The sequence below is a fragment of the Lepisosteus oculatus genome, chromosome 7 (genome assembly GCF_040954835.1).
Source record: "Lepisosteus oculatus isolate fLepOcu1 chromosome 7, fLepOcu1.hap2, whole genome shotgun sequence".
NCBI classification, from domain to species: domain Eukaryota; kingdom Metazoa; phylum Chordata; class Actinopteri; order Semionotiformes; family Lepisosteidae; genus Lepisosteus; species Lepisosteus oculatus.
The window spans coordinates 16,441,525-16,459,028 of record NC_090702.1 but is presented as its reverse complement, the minus strand read 5'-3'; the positions used below and the strand labels follow the sequence as shown (position 1 = coordinate 16,459,028).

Sequence of the window (17,504 nt, the reverse complement as noted above, 5' to 3'; positions counted from 1 at the left end):
AGATTGCATCCTTGCCTCCTGTTTACCCGAACAAAGTCCATCTTCAGAACTTAATAAAGCTTGTTTTACACTTGAAAATTCATGTTTTACTCATTTAACTATGTTAACAGCTTTTGCCTGGGAGTGTTAGGAACATGCAACAATTCCTTTTTGTCTTTTATTAAATGTATTTTTTATATTAGGGCATGTATTAGTCAATATTAATAATTTGGCCTGCAAGTACATGTAAATGTCTTGTTGGCATTTTTCACTGTTGCACAACGAAAATTGCAGAAGTGGGCTTTGAGCATTGTGGCATTACCTGCTTGCTCTCCAATACACGTCTTCTGATTCATGAGATATTAACCCATTCCCTGCCAGTTATCAATACAGAGCAGTACAGAGTGGTCTGCACTGCTTCAAAAGAGCATTTGTATTCTTTTCATGGACTGAATTTGTTTTAATATGTATTTATTATTTAATATATTACTAATAATATACTGTATACGTATTTATTTATGTCAACATTCAGCATTTAAAAACTCTTCCCCTTCAATGGGTTAATAACTCACTGCAAATGTCCATTTCCTCTTAAAAAGACTTTATGGTAGACTTTGTATGGTATAATGCAAAGTAAAATGAGAGGTCCAGATTCATTACATTTTTCACACTTTATGATATGCCATCTTGCTACAGAATGACCTCTTGCTTAAAGCAAATGTTAGGCAAAATAAGATTAAATTATTTTATATATATATATTTATATAACTCTCTTACTTTAAGACCTCAGAGGCATAATACATGCATCTTTAGATTATAATGTCTGGCATGATTAACATCAATAAAGATACTATTGGAAATAATGTTTGGTGCCTGTTTCCTTTTTTTACTTCTTAAAATATATAGGTATTATGAGAAAATTATTTCATTATTTTTTTTCCTAAAGTCAGCAAAATTTACAGACAGTATATATTTTCAGTGTACAGTATTACATATTTACCAAACATTTGAAGCCAGTGGTTTTAAAAAAACTATTTATTGATCTGTATTTTATGACCTTACAGTAGATATTGCAAAGCTTAATTTGATTTTTTTTAGTTTAAGTCATATATGGAATTCAGTAGAATTGTACAAGGTCATGTATGCCACAATAAACAAGGTAACCATAAACACAACATCTTAAATTGCTGTTTTATTATTTTTTTAAAACGTTATCATGAGATGCATGCAAGTAATGGAAAATGTTGCATAAATGTTTACATGATATAAATGAACGGAAATCTGCTTATGAGAATTTGTCAGCTATGATTGAACTGCAACGTGACACAACTCCAAAATCAGTAAAAGTCTGAGTATTTTTACACATCGCATTTATTCAGTGTTCAGCTGTTATTTTCCCATTGCCCAGAAGACATAAAAACATACATTTCATTTTGCTACATTCATCTAGAGGCATCAGATACCAACACCATAGTGATTTTAGCTAATGCTTTGAAAGACCAACATTTACATTTCACGGTCCACAAAATAGTTTTATTTTCTATACAGGAAGGTTGCTCAATGCCTTTCAGAATTTGTTGTGATTATATTGGCTTGTGTTTAATGCCATCTATTAATTATTTATCATTTGACTTTTCTCCCTGCAGCACTAGATAATCACAGCTATTAGTATGTGTTCTAAAGCTTTTCTATGTAAATAAAAGACAATCTTACAAAAGAAAAATGGGAATGAAGCAACAACAAACACAATACTTTTGAAAGCATACTATATAATATGCTAATATGAAATTAATATTATGTTCAGTAGCTCTTTGATAATACAGGTTATCCCAATGTGTGTTTCTACCAAAAGATAGGAAAAAAGGTTCATGCAAATCCTCATCCTGGTGGATCAGGATATTACTATCGTATTACTATCATGAAATTACTATCAGCTCAGGCATTAACCTGTTAGTAAGTACTGTTAAATCAAGAAATTATTATTATTTTCTCAAAAGCTTTGAACTTTGCTTGAGTGTACAAGTGTATTATTTGTTATCTGACTGGAGAATTTAACGCTTAGTTTATGTATTTATTTGTCATTAATTTTGCAATTTTCAGAGGCTGACTGTGGAATTTCTCAGCGCTAGCTTTCTGGAAGTGAAGGACTACTGCATAGAACTCAGAAAGAGAATGAAGGAGGCCTCAAGTTTTGTTTTTTTAAATTCAAGCATTTAGTAAAGTATAAGACATGACAGTACTAAATACAGGCTGTCCAATGCTGCAACAATGAAACCAAGTTAAGATCTCAAACATTGTTCAAAGCCTTGGATATAGACATTTTAGGTCAATTCTGTTGTTAATATAAGAGATGTAGCTCAGCGGAAAGACCTTGACAAGGTTTAACATTGAAAAATGGCTTTATAAAGTAAGGTAAAAGTTTAAAGAAGCCATTAGTCAAGTATGACTTCACTGGCTTGGCGCAGACAGTTGGCCATGTCCACTGGCAGGTTGTTCCTTGTCAGATTGTTCCCATCCAGACGCAGATGTCTCAGTCTAGAGTAGTTTAGAGGCCCAGTAATCTTGCAGAAGCTTGACAAATCAATCTCTGAAAATATAAAAATAATATTTAATTATTTTCTTTTCACAGCTTTATTATTCAATAATGTGCTGTCAGATTCAAATGAAATATACATATCATTGTGTGATTATTATTTAGATTCTGACTAATGTTTAGTGAGTCAATATTATGCGAGACTGAAGTGAATAGAAACTTACTGTAAACGCATATCAAATTTCATATATGAATATACATTAATAACATGAAGTGCATTTTTAGACGTGTGGTTGTGTATTCTTTTAGCATTCATATTCTTAAAATAATGTTTTTAAAGTACTTCAGTCTTATTAACATGTACCTTGGTTCCAATAATTTGAAATGCTTCTGGTTAGAAAGTATTTGCTGAAGGTAACCGAGTTAAATATTATACACTGATTCTAGAGTATGGTGTGACAGTACTGTATTTTCTGCCATATACAGCTACATGAATGTAGCTTCTACTTAGGCTTTTCTGGTTTCATTAACTAAACATGATGGGCTTTCCTTCTGTACTCTGATTGCAATAGAAATTACTAATATAATGAAAAAGAGAAAAACGTCTCTACACATTTATTTAATACTTGATTAATATACCGTATGGTATAAAGTGGCTTGGTAAATGACATAACATGATTTCATTAATATAATGCAAAGTTGCTTTAATATAGAGTTATAAAATTATTGAAAAGATGGGGTTGTAAAATTATAGATGCAAATTTCATTGTGCAATTTATCATTAAATTAAAATATATTTTATTGTATATCTTACTTTTCTTATGATTTTTTTCTAAAACATATATGAGGTTCCAGTTATAAGAGTTAATGTATATATTATAACCATTTTACATTGTGATGGCCTTGCCATAAAAACAAATTTTAAACTTCTTGAATAATTAAGGAAATTATATTTACAGTATTTACAATATTTAGATCAATATGTAGATTATTTTCGTAATTGTTGTGTTGATTACTTATTAGGAAAAAAGCATGTGGTAACTAGGTGTGGCAGTAAAGGTTTTAGGAAGAAAGGTTTAAGGAATATTGCCCTAGTGTCTGTATATTTCAGAAATTCACACAAGAGAAAAGTTGCCTTTGTAGTTAATTTTCAGGGATTTGGGTGATAAATCCTTTTCTCTGAAAAAGTCATATAAGGCAGTAGTATAAAGCAGTAATTAAGATAATTTTGTATATATTTTCAGCTACATGATTTCGTGGTACAGTATCTTGTGTTTTAGAAAAAAATACTAAAATCAAAAGAAACTCACTGTTGATGTTGTTAACCTGCACATAAAGATTTTCCAAGTTCTCATTTATGGCTGGGACAGACTGAAGCTTATTGAATGACAGGTCCAGTTCGATGAGAGATGAGATGTTAAAGACATTTTGTGGGATGCCAGAATCAACCAGCTGATTGTGGGAGATTCTGAGATACTGCAATTTTGGAAACTTCTGGAAGTAACCACTGGGAATGCTGGTGACATTGTTGTGATCAATATAGAACATCTCTAGTGAGCTTGGCAGGTCCATAGGCAGTCTTTTAATTTTATTGTGGCTTAGGTCCAAGTATGCGAGGGATTTGACTCCCTTAAAAGCTCCTGCGATGGCATCATCCTTCAACTGATTTTCCTGAAGGTGAATAGCTGTGAGGTTCTCCAGTCCATCTAAGAGGCTGGAGGGGAACTTTGAAAGCTTGTTGCCAACGATTTTAAGCTCATTCATTGTTTTGGGGAGAGGTCCAACAGGCTCTGTTAGGTTGTTGTAGCTGATATATAGTTTTTGCAAAGATTTTAACTTGGAAAATGTGTTTTTCCCTATATTGCTGTTAACAATCTGATTGTTGTCAAGGATAAGCCAAGATAACTCTGTTGCATTATCAAAAATGCCACTCTTAATTGAATCAATTTGATTGTTTTGTAGGTAAAGGTACTTGATTCCTGAAGGCACAATTGGTATGTACTTTAATTTGCGGTTGTCACAATACATGGCACTTGGGAAACTGACTGGACAGTTACATTCCTGTGGGCAGTTTGGTCCAGAGGGTCCTAGCACCGGTGATGGATGGTCATAATAAGCTCCGTAGTCATAATACTGGCACAAAACAGAGCTCAAAAGTGCTGCGAAAAGTGGGAGATGGAAATGATTCATTTTAATGCCGTGCAATAAAATCTGTTTGGGGAAAAAAAGAAAAAGAAGTAAATTTTTTATTCATTTTCTTTTTTAGATCTTTATCTTTATACATGGTTTTTGTGTTAAAGTACTGTCTTCTTATGTACACCATATTTTTTTAAGAAGCAAATTGAATTAATTTGTTGTTACTTAAAATCAGACTTTTTCCAATAAACTGCTGTATAAGATGGGACACAAGAGTTTAAAACCAAAACAGTTATTTTTAAACACTGCATTATACCACATTTAAAAAATTTCTGCTTCTCGTGTGTAATATTCATTGTGTAGTCTTTTCTATTACTGTATGTCACTGACTTCAGCATTCTTAGTGCTTTATAGTATTAATCTACTATTGTAAAAATGCACTTTTATTATGAAACGTATATTAGACACATCATATCACAATTCATTGGCTCATTTTCCCCCTCCCTTTTAAACTTTTCATCACATTTGAACTAAGACAATCTGCTGAGCTATGGGAACATTGTATTCAGCTATGCTTTGTGAACTGTTTTATACAGTAGAAAGTTTAAACTGATATTATAAAATCACAAGATTGAGGCATTGCTGCTTTTCATGATGTGTGGTGAACTTTGATGGCTTGTTTAATGGCTAACAGCTGTTGTTTTTCATTGTTGGGCTAAGTGTAGTGTGGCTTTTTTAACTATGACTGAGGTTGCTATCTATGATAAAAACTTCTTTTAACATTGTATTATCCTACCCTGCCCCAACAGAAAATAATCTGGTTGAGTGGTCTGTTTAAGTTCCATGTGGTCAATTTGTCCCATTTTGTTTATATCTGACAACTTAATTACAGTATAGCTGCAGATTAAACTGAGCTCACTCATAGCTTTGGTATTCTTAATCATAAAACAATAAAACATAAGTGGATGTAAACATAAAAATTGTATTGTTTCAGATAGTTCTAGGACCTCATTTCTGTTGAAAAAAAAAACTGTATATTGCTTCCAGTTACACAGTATCCTAAAGCCTGCCAACTTAGTTGTACATCGTGCAATGGGTTGAAAATATTGAATGATACATAAAACTGTTTTTTTTAATTTTTCAGTGTAAAGGTCATGAAAAGTTGAGGTGTATAGTCTTTGCAAATCATACATTTTTAAGTGATCACTTTCATCACTATTAATAATAAAATTATTATTGTTGTTATTACTACTACTGCTGCTGGTTCAATATCACAATCAAGCAATATGAATGTGCTCATCGTGGATATTTATTTTTAATTTACTTGTTTGCATAATTGATTATATTATATGTGTACTGTATAAACAATATTAAATGATTTTATTTTGGTTAACAATTCATTGAAATAAGCAAATCTTTCGCACACCTTTTCTTATTATTTCTATAGTTCTTTATTGTTATCCATAGCTGTGCTCCTGCCACTAAAAACATTTTGTGACGTCTTGAGAATATGTTTCCTATTAATGAGTCATGAGGCCTTAATAATTATAAGACTGGAACTGAACCCAAGGGTTCAGAAGTAAGATTGTTTCCCTACATACTAAATAGTCCTCATTAGTGTAATTTCTGATTTCTTATCAAACATGCATTTCAATAAAAGCAAAAGCTGTTAGAACTAAAAAGAATAAATTATATACAGTATATCCAGTACATTAATTCAACCTCTAAATATATATTTTTCTATACATGTTTCATCACTCAGCTACATCAGACTGGAAGTACTTTACAGTTTCTTAAAAGTCATAGGCTGTTATAAGCCAAATTTGCTATTTATGGTAAAAATTGTTCTACATTTTTGTGACTGACAGTAGCAAAAAATGCAGTCTACAAGTACAAGCCCATTATTGGAGCCTCAGATAGATATACAGTGGCTTGTGTTTCAAGAACTTAAAGCCTGCAGGGCTTCTGAAAAAAAAGAGCCAGAGCTCCAAACAGAGATGCTCATCATCATCAAAATCTCTGTCAATCACTTGCCAAGCACAGCACATTCATTTGATGTTCTGCTGATACACCTAATGATCAATAATATAAAAATATATTCGCAAAAGTTAGGATCAAATATGTTATAATATGCATACAAGTGTAAAACTTTAAGTTTGTTTCTGCACCATATATTTAATGAGCTCTGTGACCATCTGAAGCACTTGCAATGTTTACCTGTGTTCTACTATGGTTTTAACATGGTAATAATGACAAAGTTCTCTGCCTTGTTTAAGAAAAGCAGATGGATCTGATGCCCCTTGTCTCTAGTTCATTGCAAATGAAAATAAGAAAAACAATTATAATGTTGCTATGTTAAACCATAAAACTACCTTACAGTATAAGACCAGAACAGTAATTTGACTTGTGTCTGAACACCTGCAGTAATCATAGACATCCCCTGAAGCTACACATAAAACAGTCAGATGGACCTGTTAACTTTTCCAAACTCTGGCAAAAAGTAATAGAATTTTCTAAACCTTTCTGGGCATTCACATTTCATGTACAGTATATGTAGATAATATGCTGAAAGCAAAGATAAACAATAGATATGAGTAGCATCATCTTCTTCCTAAATGCATATACTCTATATGCTGGACAGGACACATATTATAATTACACATAAGACTATAAGTGTAAAAAAATAAAGCTCATATTATAAATTATAAAAAAGTCCACGTTTATAAGCTGATTTTATGAAAAAAAAAGCATGCCAGTTTTTTATAAATATATTTATATTTAAGATTTCAAAGAAGATCTATCAGAATTAGATAAGACAAGAAATATTGTCTGAGACAAACGTGAAGCATCTATAGATTACCTACATAAAATGCTTAAGATTGCAAACGTCTTTTAAAACCTGTCAAAAATACTAGTTAGAAACTAAAGTCAACATATTTTGCTATCTAAATTATAAAACATAAGTACAACTGGAACTCCAATATGTAACTTTTCCATTTACATGTTACACCTTTATACACTGCTACACACTGCAGTCTGTAGTTACAGAGGAGTTGCAGTGGTTTTTTTTTCAATCCACAGTCCATCTGCATTCTGAGTTTCAGATGGGAATAAGAAAAAAAGTACCCATAAACTGCAGGACACGTTTGCAAAAGCACTTACCTTCTTTGCACCTCTATGGTGTGTCTGATATCCCAACTTCAGGAGCAGTAAGGTAGCGTTCGTTGTCGGAATAGGGGCTTAGGAGGAAGCAAGCAGCCCGTGCCAGACCTCTGTGGTCCTGAGCTAACAAAACACAGCAACCAAATGTAGTCACGCAGCACTATAAAGCTGCTATGTCATCAATATGGGCTTACGGTGTGGCATAAGAAAAATATGGCTCACTAACGAAATGCAGGTGCACAAGGGTCACACATCTGCTACCGCGATGATTCTTCAGTGTCTTATAAGAGAGGAATTACATATGCATACCTGGCTGCATCTGTTCTTTTTTAGTGAAACTTCAATTAGTTCGAAGAAACATAAAATAATTTATCTGTGTGCTAAAAAAAGCAGCCTCACAAACTTCCGTAAGCCTCTTAATCACCTTTCCAGAAAAATCAAACAATAGTTTAAAAAATGGAAAAAGGTGAAAAAAAATCAGCTGATGCCTTTACTGGGAGCCAACAGCCTATGGCTTAGAGAAACATAATTCAGCAGTCAAAGCTGAGAATTGTATTTAAAAAAAGACAGAATGGGCTAACTAAAATTAATACTAATACTATTAACTTCCAAAATCTTTATTTTTCCCTTCTTCTCTATTTTGAAGACGTAATACCTTCCATGGAGAAACAAGGTATGGACCATGTCCAATAACTTACAGATGGCAAAACATAAATCAACACATCTCAGTTTCTTTTCATCTTCTTTCACATCAAAAGGCCCATATTCATTATCAGCAGCATCTGACTCTAAACTGCAGTTTTACCCTGCACTTCATCAGGAATAATGAAACAATGGCAAAGGTTAGTTTTTGATTTTGATAGGGAGAACTCTGTTTTTTGAAGATGTTTCTCTTCCCCCTCCTCCCCCTGTCTTCATACCCTCCCCCCTCTATCCCAAATGTTACTGACGTCTGGAATCAATTGAGTATAGCCCATTTCTCTTTTTTTTCATGCATGCCAAACAAGAATGCAGGCTTGAGTGCTGGGTGTTAAATCTTCAGATGCAAATGTGAACCTCTACAGCTAACCTCATTCTCTAGCAAATTTAGAAAACTGTGAGTCAAAGTATATTATTCTTTACAATATACCTTCAATGTTAAAAGATGTTTCATTTCATTATACTGTAAATTTATTTTAATCTGAGACTAAAAATGAATTTCTATGGTGATGACAAAATTTGCAAAGTCTGTATTCATTTTTTATGCTTTTTTTGCTATGAGAATGTTTAATCAAAGAAATTACACTTGCTTTCAAAGCTACTTATTCAATAGTAATAATGGACGGAAACAATTAAAACATATTTAGAAAAAGATATACAGTATTATATTAATTATTAAATTATTCACTGCATTTATAGTTTTGTAATGAAAAACGACAACAAAACGTCTCAAACATAGGTTGTTATGATTCAGTATTGGCTTATGAACACCTGCCTAGTCCACTGATCACAATTCCTTTTAGTAATACATACAGTATGTCCAAAATTATCGTCACCTCATAAAGATGAGCTTAAAAGTCTGTATAAAATAAACATCACAGGTAATGAGCTATGTTTAAATTTTCCAACTTGCAGAATGCTGTATATTTTGACTTTGTTAATGATTCAATGGTAGAAAGCTAAATTCCACATTTCTCAAATTATAAAATTGATATCCGAAAAAATAAGTGTAACAATTATTGGTACCCCTGCTTTCAGTACTTTGTGTAACCTTCCTTTTGCATGATAATAGCACTGAACCATTTCCAATAATGTTTTATGAGACTGGAGAACATATTGGGAGGGATCTTATACACCCCCATTCTTCCATACAGAATCATTCCAGATTCTTTATATCCTTGGGTCTGGGCTTATGGACAGCCCTCTTTAATTCAGGTTTTCAGTTGGTCCAGAGACTGAGATTTTAAAATGTTAATTTATAGTTGTCTCACCATTTCTTTATGGATTTTAATATGTGCTTTGGGTCATTAGCCTACCCCTAAGACATTTCACTGCCAGACAAATATCTTGGTATTTGGTAGAATTCATGATGTTGATGACCTTAACAAGGGCCCAGGAATAAGTAGAAGCAAAATAGTCACATAATAGCTCTGATTCACCACCATATTTTTCATTACCAAATTAATAGTTCACAAAGAAATACTTAAAATGTGCATAGACATATATAACAAGGAAATACTACTGAAAGGCAGCTGTACTTCTCAAGGATCATTAATGATAGTGGTAGAAATCCAAGAGTATTATTCTTTACTATTGATCGCCTATTAAACTCATCACCCCCCACTGATTGGGTTATCCTGGTGTCTTCATCAAAATGTGAGAGGTTTGTGTTGTTTATGATAAGAAAACTACAAACATTCAATCTAGTATAAGCCACTCCATCTGAACTAGCATATAATCCTACAGTTACTTAACCTTGGTATGCTGTGACTACATTCATTGTCTCAAAGCTAAATTCTTCAACCTGCTCTCTTGATCTGATTCCAACATTTTTATTTAAAGACGTCTTAGATAGTCTAATAGTGTACTAGGTATTTTGAACTGTTCCTTAGAAAGAGGTATTTTTCTGAAGAACTTAAAACTGCTCTAGTCAAACCCCTGCTTAAGAAAAGTAATTTTGACTTCTTAATTTTGAGCATTTCTAGCTTGCATTTTCTGGCAAAATCTTAGAAAAGGTAGTGTTTAAATGACTTCCTGTATAAACAAAATATTCCTGAAAATCTTGTCATAGCACCAAAACTGCAAATAGTAAAAGTGGTAAATGATCTGAGACTGCATGCTGACGATGTCTCAATTCTGTACTTTTAGATTTCCGTGTAGGATTAAACACTATAGACCCTGTATACTCCTGAAACACCTAGAAAACTGGAATCGTATCTCTGAAACTGCCTTAAAATGGTTTAATACTTATCTAATCGTATAACACATTTGTCTCAGACAATATTTCTTATCTTAGCTAATTCTAATAGATCCTCTTTGAAATCTTATAAAAACTGACATGTTTTCCCCCATAAAATTCATCTTATAAATATGTAATTTCAAATAAAAATATGAACTTTATTTTTTTAACCATATAATATAGTATTATGTGTAATTATAGTATGTGTCCTGTCCAGCATATAGAGTATATGTATTAAAGAAGAAGATGATATTATATAAATAATATTTTTTCTGGATACTTCACTCAAAGCACTTTACAGGTAATGGGGACTCCCCTCCACCACCACCAATTTGCAGCATCCACCATGATGATGTGATGGCAGCCATAATGTGGCAGAATGTTCACCACACATCAGCTATAATTGGAGAACAAAGTGATAAAGCCAATTCATAGATGGAGATTATTAGGAGATAATAAGTGCTAAAGGCCAGGGGGCAATTTGGTCAGGACGCCGAGGTAACACCCCACAATTTTTTAGAAACACCCTGGGATTTTTAATGGCCACAGAAAGTCAGGTCCTCAGTTTTATGTCTCATCAGAAGGACAGCGCCCTTTTACAGTATAGTGTCTCTGTCTCTATATTGGGGTGGAAGCCACACAAACCACAGGTTGAGCTCCCCCTGCTGGCCCCACTAACACCTCTTCCAACACCAATATTAGCTTTTTTCAGAAGGTATTCCATCCAGGTACTGGCCAGACTCACACCTGCTTAGTTTCAGTAGGCTGCCAGTTATGTCTATAGAGAGTTATATCACCTTATATCTAGGGTGATATACTGCTGTAGCTGCTGGCTTTAATTATATTTTTCCCTTGTATTTTATGTTGACATTTTATTTTTCTTAATTATCTTTAATCTTTTTCTTTTGCATCAATACAATTTTTCTTTAATTTCTTGTTTTTACTATTTCACTAGGAATTTTACACCGAAGATCAAAGTGTGATGAACTATTATGGAGCAGATATTGGCTTAACTCGCTTGACTGAGGGTCGACCTCCTGGCCATAGGACAAGGAGGCCAGGACCCCCACGCAGGGTAACCAAGGGGTAGCTATGGAGGTGGAGCTGGGGTGGAGGTGGGATGCAAAAGTCGTACGTGAGGGAGTGATGGGAGTGATTGTTAATTACTGACAGCTGAGTACGACTGAGCGTGGTCGTTGTCATCCCTCCTGAACTTTAGTTATAAACTCCATTTATTTTTATATCTGCTATTACTGTTATTATCATATTCTTTTATGTATCCTCTCATATTTTGTGTTATTTTATGCTCACTATGTAAAGCAATTTGAGCTGCATTTTAATGTAGAAAGGTTCTAAACAAATAAAATGATTATTATGTTCTTTTCTGTATATGTATCCTTCTGTTGATGTAGGATCCACCGCTGCTGTACAGCCCATACAGCTCTTTTTTCATCTCAGCTGACCATAGCACCCAGTTCAAATCTACTACTGAGGCTGTTTAGCAAACTCCAACACATTTGTTTGTCACAAGCACAGCCGGCATCAATTAATCCTCATTATTCAATCTCTTCTTCCTTCACTATTTAAACCCTCCGTTCACTCCTAGTCCTCGCTTGTTATTAGGAATCTATCCGCCTCCTGAGCTTGCTTCGTCCTCAAATGTCTGACCACTGACACTTGGGACCTTTCGACAACCCTTTCGTCTCGCCCTTTTTTGGATTTGTTTGCCTTGCTTAACCCGCATTCCGACCTCTAGCCTTGGACCTCTTGGAACTCTCTTGGATCTTTTTTTCTGTTATACATTCCAAATAATCTATTGGCATGGAGGCGTCATCTAACTGCAGTTTTGGATAGTTGGTGGTCCCTAGATGTAACGTAAGGTCAGCACGTCTCCTCTGGACCTTACAATTTCCTTTGCCTCCTCACTATACACTAGAGAATGTAGTTTCTTTATATTTTTGAGCATAAAATTTCACTTATTACACGTATTTATTTTATACAGCATATGCTTGCTCATCTTTATCAATGGTACCAATAATTTGGAAGTGAGTCAGATGAAGAAGCTGATAAATTGAAACTGTATGGTGTCCTACAAGCCCTTTCAATCACATAACATATTCATGTCAAATCTAGTTACGTTGTACTCAAACGATGGTGTAAAACAAACACTCCACAGTATCAAAAGTTGTTAAAATGATTAAAAGAGAAAAAAGTCCAGTCTTCTAATCAGAAGAACAATGTTGCACATAAAAAACCTCACTGACATTCTTTATAGTTATTTTTTCAGAGCAATAATTTATTAAGTTCGAGGAAAAGAAGTGCACTACAAAGAAAGGTCTGCACTAAATTAAACCACCTTTGTCCATGGTGCTCCAGAAGGTGGAAATTTGTTTAAAGAGAGCATGGGCCCCAGTGGGTAGAGTAATAAAAGAAAAGCAAATGGCACAAAGATGCACAAGCAAAAGTCACTAGTTCAATTAAAAAAACTAAAATATTTTCCTTTTGTCACCACTGGTCCCTTTCTTCCATATTTTGTGTTCTCAATAAATATACTGTTGGAATATACAGTAATAGTGTTTATTTACTACTACATACAGTGGATTCATAGTCTTCCAATTTAGCTAAGGATTTTCTAGCTTTGCTGCAATGCTTTAATCCAGTGGTTTAAAACTGTGGTACTTAAAACTGTGGTACATATAACCATATAACCCTGGGAATATGTTGTGTGCACTGAAAAATTGGGAATTAAAAATTGAATAATTAAAAATTATGTAAATTTTCCATCTATCGGTTTCAGAAAGTTTGAGAGGGGTTTTCATATTTTCTATTTTCATAAAATTAGTTTGTGTGTCAAATACGCAGTGTACGTACTATGTTGATACAGCTTAGGACCACATTCGCCAACAGAACAAGTGATCGAAAATAAATATACTTTGCAAAAATTAAGTATTATGTCATGGCTGAAAGGAAGAGACGCCAAGAGTACCGACGCCAGCTCCGATAGATCAAGCCCATCCGTTGAGAACAAGGAGGATTATACATCGGCCACTAGGGTTACCATATTTGAACATCAAAAAAAGAGGACACCCTGAGGATCTTTCCTATTGCCTTATCTGGGAAGGGGGTTGGGATGGAGAGCGTTTTCAAAATATTGCACGTTTTATGTTCATTGGTAAAGTAACTGTGATGATGTTTAACTGTGTAAACTGTATAAGTCCCCTCTGCTGCAATAACAGTATCCTCTGTTTTTCTGCCAGATTTTGCAAAATAATCTGTTAATTTGGTTGAAGAACTCCCTCCTCGAATTGCCTTTTTGTGTTTGTCTGAGTCAACATGAGCTTGCAAGTCAACTTCACCTTTGTTTGTCACAGAGATAAAAGTACCAGGCTTACACACCAAACATTCAGCTTCAGCTTCCCATTCCTCTCTGCCACTTCGAAAACCCAGAATTTATTTTTAAGTTCTACTGTGAATTTACATTTTGGCATTGTGTTTGAGAGTAGGAAAATGAGAAACGATTTCGCTCTCTCATGACATAATCATACACGTACAGGATGCAAACTGAATGACAACGTAGGTCGTGATGCGAACTAGAGAAGTAAAGAAATTCTCTTTCTAACTATCTTTATAACTTTTGTTAATTATTCTTCATGGTAAAAATAATGGGGTCGAAATCCTGGACTTTTCTGGATATTTGAAAATTCCCCCTGGATGGAGATATAAGGATCAAAATAGAGGACATCGCCGGGAAAATCCAAATGTATGGTAACCCTATCGGCCACTGACACTAGCTCTTCTGCTGAACCTTACACAGACAACACTGCTAGTGTTAGCAAGCATTGGAAAATGGCTACAAGGTGGTACGATCCAAATTAACTAAGTGCTCAGTGCTATTTTTATGATGTATGTGATTGTGTGTGTGCATTCATGTTGGTCATTGAGATTTTCAGTGGTTCCTATGAGAGGATGACTTGTAGGTGGTACTTGGATGCTTTGGTTTGATCAGGGGTGGTACTTGGTCCAAAACGTTTAAGAACCACTGCTTTAATTTATCCAGTTTGTTCTTAGCCACACTCATAACAAAGGATCACAAACACCCTGGATTTAGTAATTGCAAATAACTCTTTTGTCTCTCACTTATCTTGTACAAGGCCTCTCTGACCACCGAGCTAATCTCTTGAACTTCCTGTTACAAACTTTCCCCTCTCACTCTCTGTACATTTCCACAACTGGTGATCAATTGACCACACTACATTTGTGGATTTTGTTCTGTCTTCCTTACCTTGCTTCTCAGGAGAACAAAATGCACTTTTATCTACCTTTCACACCTTAAAAAACGACTAAAACTCTAACAATCTCCTGTTCTTGCTCTGACATGAAGACTGTTTCCTGTGAAAGTGAATCCAGGTGGTGTCTTTCAGGCCTCAGACGCAATTCGCATCAGCACTCTGCACTTTTTACATAGTCTACCCTTTTTATTTTCTCGGTCTCACTACTACATATTTATTTATTTTTCCACTCTAATACTCTACATTCTTTCAACAAACAGTTGACTGATAGGGTGCAATAAAGAGATGGGTATTCTTACATACCGAGATGATTCAATAGGAAAAATGCTTGAATAGGAGTAGTTTGTTTTGGAGAATGATGGTGCTTGCCAACTTTGTGGCTACAAATAAAAAGATTGATTAATCGCTAGATTCATCATTAGATTGAGTTCTCCTTAATAAGATTTAGATCTCCTGATCTAAACCCTACTAAACATTGTTTTGTTTTTTATTTGCTTCAGTGGGCAGCATCGATTTGATCAGATCATCAGTATTCTGATACATCCAGGGACTTGGGAAAACCTTAACTAAGAAAGGGTTCAGCTCCCACAACGATATTTGATTAGGGGATGCTTAGCTGTTATCAAGGAGTAATTGTGTTTCAAGACATGTTCAACCACATCAAATAGCAAAACAAAAATGGGCAAAAGCAGAAATACTGAAGAAATGAGTATATGAATCTTTATTTTTTTCAGTCTTTTTTGTTCAAAGATCTAATTGCTGAATGCATAAGGCTACATAAGGGGCAGAGCGGAGGCACTGTGGCTAAGAATCTGCGCTTATGGCTGGAAGGTTGCTTGTTCAAATCCCATGGCCAGCAGAGAAATCCTACTCTGTCGGGCCCCTGAGCAAGGCCCTTAACCCCAACTGCTCCATTGGCACTGTATAAATGGCTGACCCTGCACTCTGACCCCAAGTTTCTCTCTCCCTGTCTGTGTGTCTCATGGAGAGCAAGTTGGGGTATGCAAAAAAAGACAAATTCCTAGTGCAAGAAATTGTATATGGCTAATAAAGTGATCTTATCATATACAGTATCATACTGTATTAAATTGTTTTACATACATCTGTTTGAGTCCAAGTACTCTCTCCGTTGGATGTCTCAGCAATTTAGAAGCCAGGAGGAGTGCAGTGATAGACATTGTGTTTTTTCAAGGATAAGTTTGATTTAATACAGTATATATTCCTATACACTGCAATTCAAGGAATACAGCTATGGGTCACCTAGAATAAGACATAGCCTTATTAATTCTAAGCATAACCATAAAAATATGTGAGTAGAGGTGTCCTGGAGAATTAGCACTGTTAAAGTACAGTATATGCTGTATATATCTACATATCATGGAATGTAGGAGAATAATAAGTAGTATATTACTCTGAAAAGTTTTATCTAAATCCCTAACATGATAACTGGAACAATTTCAATTGAAACATTAAACTTGATAATTGTGTTAAAGCCTTAAAAAGAAACAGTGTATTGAAGTATTTCTTTATATCAAAGGATTCTGCAAAAAGTAAAAAAAAACACAAAGGGACAATTGATGTATTTTATTAGAAATTTACATGAGCATAAAAAAATAATGAAGTGCTGTTGTCTCATCTTTACTCCCAGGTGAAACTTTGCATCAATAGAATTTGCATCCTTATAATTATTTCTGCCTAATTTTGAGACCTTAACTCCACCCCTTAGTGCTCAGTTAAAGCTTCTGGTCTGCCGTTAGACACAAATGTATTTTTAAATTTGAAATGCTTTATAGCATGAGAAAAAGCTGGGTAAAACAATTTAATGCAGTAGTGAGACTAGTGAGACCTGCTGCATCAGCAGTTATTGACCATAAAAATGACCACAAAACTGCTAATCTCAAAATCTGTTATTATATAGGCACATACAAGAACCCACTGTCTGAGTGATTTCAGTTACTATGAAAACTGCTGATAGCTGCATTGGTGGGATGCAGGGATCAAGTTCAACCTTTGAACAAAGGAGGAAGAATGAGAAGACAAAATTCCAGGTGTGAATCACTTTTAGTTTCCCAAAAGTTACAGTATATGGTAAGCAGTAAGTTCATGAACAGATCTTTACTTGTTTACTATTGATTAAAAATAACTTAAATCCTAAGAATAAACTCAAAGTTGTGTTTGAATCGATTACTTTGATGCAATACACCAAATAAAAGATGTGCTAAGATAAGCTGACATACAGTATCAAGCATCATCAACGTTTAAAAAGAATAAAATCAAATTCAGATGAAAATTTCCAGTTTGATCAGTGATTTGACTGCACATTTAAAATGACTGTAATTCATGAGCAGAACTAAACTGCCTTTGACTTTTAGAGTCTAATCATTATTCTTACCTATGTTACAGTATGAATCATTGCATTTTTCACATGGCTAAAGATAACTCTGTAATGTTCATGAGGCAACTTCCA

General features: G+C 34.3%; 1 protein-coding gene across 1 annotated transcript; it reads right to left on the bottom strand.

The window, feature by feature from the left end:
• Positions 1–1,158: 1,158 nt before the first annotated feature.
• Positions 1,159–8,649, bottom strand: lum (lumican). Its single transcript, XM_015352691.2, has 4 exons — positions 8,509–8,649; positions 7,811–7,933; positions 3,823–4,723; positions 1,159–2,566 (listed from the first exon to the last, which is right to left on the bottom strand). The coding sequence occupies exons 3-4, from the start codon at positions 4,700–4,702 to the stop codon at positions 2,412–2,414; spliced, it is 1,035 nt and encodes a 344-aa protein (XP_015208177.1). The 5' UTR covers positions 4,703–4,723; positions 7,811–7,933; positions 8,509–8,649; the 3' UTR covers positions 1,159–2,411.
• Between the last annotated feature and the right edge of the window lie 8,855 nt (positions 8,650–17,504).

Bases quoted from the DNA above. Each gene is read 5' to 3' on its own strand.
- lum (XM_015352691.2), bottom strand. From the start codon at position 4,702: ATGAATCATTTCCATCTCCCACTTTTCGCAGCACTTTTGAGCTCTGTT. The intron at 2,567-3,822 runs GTGAGTTTCTTT...TTATATTTTCAG, and splicing joins GCAGGTTAACAACATCAACA to AGATTGATTTGTCAAGCTTC.